This window comes from Scomber scombrus, chromosome 14, assembly GCF_963691925.1.
Source record: "Scomber scombrus chromosome 14, fScoSco1.1, whole genome shotgun sequence".
NCBI classification, from domain to species: domain Eukaryota; kingdom Metazoa; phylum Chordata; class Actinopteri; order Scombriformes; family Scombridae; genus Scomber; species Scomber scombrus.
Genome location: NC_084983.1, coordinates 11,554,387 through 11,560,463, shown reverse-complemented (window position 1 = coordinate 11,560,463; position 6,077 = coordinate 11,554,387). Strand labels below are relative to the sequence as shown.

The following is a 6,077-nucleotide window of genomic DNA, read 5'->3' as shown; positions in this document are numbered from 1 at the left end:
CACCAGTTCAGATTGTATGACCTACGGAGAGGTCGATGACCTGTGGGTAATTTAGGGTTTGAACCCTGGAAGTATAATTTTAGATTGAACAGAGCAAACCTCTGCCTTTCTCCTCAAATGGCTGCTGCACAGCTGCTCGTCCTTTAGCACATTTCACCCTCTGCTGCGACTTTCAGGCTGAGATTAATTACGCATATTACACTCGTACTTGGAGGGGAACTCTCGTCTCTTTAGGAAAGATAATGTGATGATTTTATGCTGCAAAAAAAGACTGGAGGAAATGATAAATGGTTACCTGAATAATTACAGACAGGAGTGGTCTAATCAGTAGTGGAACTATACGCACATTGAGTCAAGTGTTACTTATATTTGGCTAATTATTTGCTGCTCATTTAATGCTTCTAATGTCTACTCCATTAGGGCCTACATTTCAAAGAGAAATGTTGTACTTTTTACTCCACCATGTTAATTTGACAGCTCACTACTTACTTTACAAATCAGTGAACAAATAGGCTGCATAAGGCTATGATCACCTTAAAAATAAGACATAATGATATAAACTAGGCCTTTGTACAGAGATTAAAATGAGCTTCATCTTGATATACAAATACAACAGCAAATACACAGTTTACACATCAATGCATCAGCATTAATAATCTAATGTTTAACACTCACAGAGCCCTTTTTCCAATACCTTTAGTTTTGATAAGCTTATAGTGGACCTACATTTAGATACAAAAAATACCTTTACTTAAATGACATTAAAGTGTGGTAGCCTAGCCTATTTAATTTAACTCTGACTTAAAAAAAGAAAAAGAAAAAAAAAAGAAAAGCCCCTAAACTGGAATATTAGCCTAGAAGAATACGACATGAATGAACATTGATTTGTCCATTTCAAATTGTGCCTGCTGAGAATGAAAACATTACAGAATATAGCTTACATACAGTAGTATATCTGAACTGATCACGGTTAAATGCAATTGCAAAGCGCGTGTTGCGTTTCCGATATAATTTTTTTTTTTTTAAACCTTCAAGGCAAGACACAGGGTAAATTAAACCCTTTTCTCAAAGCTGCCTCATGACGACATCTGTGTGCGACAGGCCTCAGTGTACAGTAGAGTAACGGAGCAGTGCTGCAGGTAGGAACTGGAGATGGGTGAGTCGCTGCAGAGGATGCACAGTATTAAAGTCTTTAAGCAGTAACTAACGTACGTGATCAACGCAGCTAAAGAGCATCAGCGCACTCCTGCTGCAGGCTTCACCTCGTCTGGGAGATTATTGATCGACTGGGAGTCGTTTTTTAAAGCTTGCGGGCTAATGTTAGCGAGCGGATCCAGGCCCTGCCAAGACTCTCATAGTTCACTGCATTGTTTTTGTCAGCTCATGTGTGCAGATGTAACTGGCCACGCTTGACTCCTTGCATAATTAGGTAATCGGCCCGCCTCGCTTGACTTTAGCTGCATTTGAAACATCACACTTTCGCCTGCAGTCGACATGACTTCCAGGAGGACGGGCTACAGTACTGGCAGCATGGACTCCTCTCCGGCGAGCAGCGGCGGCTCCGTCCATGGTGGAAACCGTAAACAGAGTATCATCAACATCCCCGACAGGCCCGGGCCAGAGTCCTGCTACGAGAGGAAAGCGGACAAGGCTGGATACGGAGCTTCGCACGGCGGCGTGACGGTAACGTCGCTGAAATCCCGTCTCGCACCCACCATCCAGACTGCCATGTCCGCCGCGGTCGATACCCTCCTTGGCGAGGTGGTGCTAGTGCTCAATGAGACTCAGCAAGAGCTTCTGCACAAGGAAGAAGAGAACGAGAGACTCAAAGTGCGCCTTGAAGTGTCCGAGAGGGAGCTGAAGGCTTTGCAGGAGTGTCTGTGCAGCGCTCAGAAGCTCATAGACCAGCTGCAGGGCTCGTACACAGGCCCCCAGACCATCAGTCAGTCCGTCTTCGCCCCATCGCTGTCTTCCATGGCCTCAATGACTGCAGGCTTGGACCGGGACCACCAGAACCCTCGAAATGTGAACGGAGCAGGTGTTGACTTGGGTCTTGGTGGATCTGTGGATGAATCACTTCATGGGTTTGAGCCAAGAGATGACTACAAAATGTGCCAGCTTTCAATCCAACCAGATGGGTCTGTGACTAACCATGCTCTGGACTCCTTTACATCTAATGCCTCTCATATGTGCTCTGATACCAGCAGACCAGGTAAATATAAAGTAATAATAATTCATTACGGAAGCAGAAACGGACATATGTATTCACCTCTGTGTAAACGTTGACATCTCTGCATGTTGTGGTTTGTCTATAGATGAGAGGGCATCTCAGGGACCAGGTGGAGCATCCAGGTTTGAGATTAAAGAGGAGCAAGGCTCCGGTCAGTCTGGCAGGAAGGAGCCTGGGATGCGAAATGACAACAGAGATGCAGAAGGATCATCCCACAGCGTGGGTGACCTCGGATATGTTCAAGTTGGAGGGGACGGAGGTTCCCAGCGTTCCTTCACTCATCCTCTGCGTCACCAAAGACAAGTGCGAGAATGCACCAGTGCCTTGCAACCAGGTGGACTTGATGGACAAAAATCAATGGTTAGGACTTCTGGAGTTGGGAGAGGAGACAGTATTTCTCCCGGCCGAGTGGAGGACTCGGCAGGACCTTCTGCCTCTGACACAATAGGGGAGCCGTCTGTAGATCGGCCCCACCACTGCTTGGAATGTGGAAAGACCTTCCGCCTGATCTCAAGCCTAAAGAAGCACATTCGCATCCACACCGGAGAGAAGCCCTACCCGTGCGCAGTTTGTGGCCGCCGTTTCCGTGAGTCAGGCGCCCTTAAGACCCACCTGCGCATACACACAGGTGAGAAACCGTACTCTTGTTCGGAGTGTGGAAACTGCTTCCGCCACTTGGACGGTTTGCGCAAACACAGACGCACGCACACAGGGGAGAAACCGTACGTGTGCGCCATCTGCGGGAAACGCTTGAGCCGCCTGCAGCACCTCAAACACCACCAGCTCATCCACACCGGAGAGAGACCATGCTGCTGCCCCTTCTGCAACCGTAGCTTCAAGGAGCCCGCGGCGCTGCGGAAGCACATCCGCACGCACAGGGAGGAAGGCGGTCACATGGGGATTGCTGCCAGTGATGACACGGACCCAGATGCAATGGATGACATTAACAACCTTCATCCGGCGGCTCCGTCCCCACAGATGAGGTTTGGGGAGTGGGGTGCAGAGGAGGATGACAGTTCGGTTGTGGACTGTGTGTAAGGACGGTTAAAGGGTCAACTGTTGGTGTTCATTCTTACCAGAAAACATACTACAGGTGAAAAAAAACCGAAATGTCTGTGTAGTTAGTAAACACCCTGGTTACGGTTATCTCTGTTCCATGCTGTTAAAGTGAAGAATCCGGCTACATATAACACTAGCCTCGGAGTTTCGTCCGCTTCTGGCGTTTTCATGTTTCACATTCTTAGATGTAAAAATAACTTTTAAAATACACACTCTACATTCTTCAACGGCGACTGTTTTCTTATCCGGACCTTCTTCGAGCAGCAGCACCAACAGCAGTGTGCAGGTTGTTCTTGGCACAGGAAGTTTCTAGTTCGTCAGCTTCCCGGCAGTAATTTGGGAAAACGATGGCAGAAATGAACAAAAGCTGTCTCTACACTACTATTACAAAAAATTTACAAAAAGTGCCTTGAACACATCAACTGATTCTCTGTTGCTGCTGCTGCTGTTTATGGCAATTCCCTTCTGGATTTTAGTCGGGACAAAGTGTTGTTATTTTCTTGAAGTTTCACACATTAGACATAGACTGAATTGTCTGAATAGGCATGCTTTTTGCTAATACACCGAGGGCTCAGATAGTAATGGATCCATTTAAGGCTGGTTCATGCTTCATGTGCGGGCAGACATGCAGCAGTTCAGACCATGTACATTTCGTAGCCAGGCAATATTGAATAACACAAACGTCACAGTATTATTGGTTGAATTATTTGATGTCGATGAAGTGGTAATAATTTGGTGTGTGATATTGATGCTTTCACGTAGTATTTATTTATCTAAACTTCTTTTCATCATTAAGTGTTAAGATGTCATTATGAGATCATAGTGTGAGCATTCACATTTCACTCAGCTGGATGAGCCAATTAAACTGTCAAAAAATTGGATCACTTTCACTTTAAGGGACGAGTCCACCTGCGTTTTTCAAATGGAAACTGGTTAGAGCTCAGTCTTTCTCTGTGGCTGCTGGCTAGGTGAGCTAGGGGGTTTATATGCAGCAACGTCATCATGCAGAAACCTACGTCAGGTCAAAATATTTTTGATGGGCTTAGGAGAATGGCATTTTGACACTAAAACATACTTACCTAGACCAAAAAATGTGAGTTTTTGGATTTGAATACATAAAGAACACTAATGTGAAGCTAAAGAATGACATAAAATGCTCCAAAAACTCCAAAAATAATATACCGGCCCTTTTAAATGCCCCCTAAGACCAGGAATGTTAAAAATATGACAATAATAACCTGACAATACCTGGCTCCTATCATGATATTATTATTATCTGGATAAATCTCCCAGCTCTACCTCATTCTTCATCAGTGCTGTGCTACTGTCTGCTAATCCTGTTTGGAGGTGTTAGCAGCACTACACAACATACAGTCTTAAAACATATGTCAGTTCACTTACAGTCACCTGCTTTCTTAATTTAATCAATTAAGTTGATTTAATTGAAACATTTAGGGTTGTTTTGTTTTATTTTTTCCAGTGGTTGTCACAAGTGGATGCAGATACAGAGAAGGATCTCTTAAAATGAGCTAAAATATCATTTTGTGTACATTCACGCTGTCGTGTGTCTTCATGAAGCTTGAACTAGTTTTACTGTTGGGTCAGCTGATCATCATTTACACAGCGATGATGTCGTCTTGTCCAGCTAAAGTCACCCGTCAGCAACTTTGAATCACTACATGTATTTACCTGTGCACCGAAACATACAGAGTCAGATGACAGGAGGCTCAGCTCATCAGCGTGCATCAACAGCTTCCATCCAGTTTTAATATTTCTCTCGTCGTATTAACGTCTCTATCTTATGGACCACATCTTAGCATTCCAACTGTTTTTTGTTTTTTTTTAGCTCAAGCTGCTACTGTTTGTCTAGAAAGCCCCTTTTCTGGAATATTATTGTTACCCGCCAGTTACTAGCAATTACTAGCGGACAGATTTTGGTGCTTGCATGTGCATATCTGTTCTTCCGCTGGCAGCAATGCTCCTTCCCCTCCCCAGCTGTTTCTGTAAATAAGAATGTAGTTTTAGCCATTTTATCCGGTTCAATAAGGGTTAACATTTGTGGAAAAAGTAAATGTGCAACAATGACAATTTAAAAAAAAAAAAACGTAACGTGCTTTAAAACAGCAATATGCCAACCTACAATGTAAGTATATATATAATCTTATTAAATCTTCCTGATGTTATTCCTGACGATCCGATGTGACACGACTGATGCATCGGGGTTAACAGCAGCAGAGCATTAATCCTCTCAGCCTTTTGAGCTATACCGTAGGTCTTGTGTCATTTTCTATGTCTACTACTATAATGGTCTCTATGTAACTATTCTATGTACGTTTACAAGTGTAAGTCATTTGGAAAGGCGCTCAAAATGTTCAATATTTGTCATTGTATACCCAGAAAGCAATTTGCCAAGTAAGTCTTATCCCAGATGGTCATATTTATTGTTTTTTGTATCACATACGGGGGGACGGGGGGACGGGGGGGGGGGGGGGGGGGGTGACGGGGGCTGTGCATGGTGCAGGTTTAAAGTAAGATGGCATTCTTCCTTCGGACTAAAAAGTCCATGTTAAATGTGAAAAGAATTACTTTTTTATGCTTCAGTGTTCAAAATATATCTCCCCACATTACATTCATCCTACTGTAAATGTTACTATATTAAAGGGCCTTGTTTCTACTTCTTTTTTTCTGTTTGTTCATTGAATGTGTACAGTTACGAGGAGGTTACTTTGAATGGTGCTGAGTTTGAATGTCTAACGTAGCCTAATTATAGTTTTGTCTGCTTTAAGCT

The 6,077-nt window shown here is 43.8% G+C and overlaps 1 protein-coding gene across 1 annotated transcript; it reads left to right on the top strand.

Annotated features, from left to right (window-relative positions):
• The first annotated feature begins 1,108 nt into the window (after positions 1–1,108).
• si:ch1073-224n8.1 (zinc finger protein 16-like) lies at positions 1,109–6,019 on the top strand. The gene is made up of 2 exons (XM_062433878.1): positions 1,109–2,212; positions 2,316–6,019. The coding sequence occupies exons 1-2, from the start codon at positions 1,495–1,497 to the stop codon at positions 3,266–3,268; spliced, it is 1,671 nt and encodes a 556-aa protein (XP_062289862.1). The 5' UTR covers positions 1,109–1,494; the 3' UTR covers positions 3,269–6,019.
• The last annotated feature ends 58 nt before the right edge of the window (positions 6,020–6,077 follow it).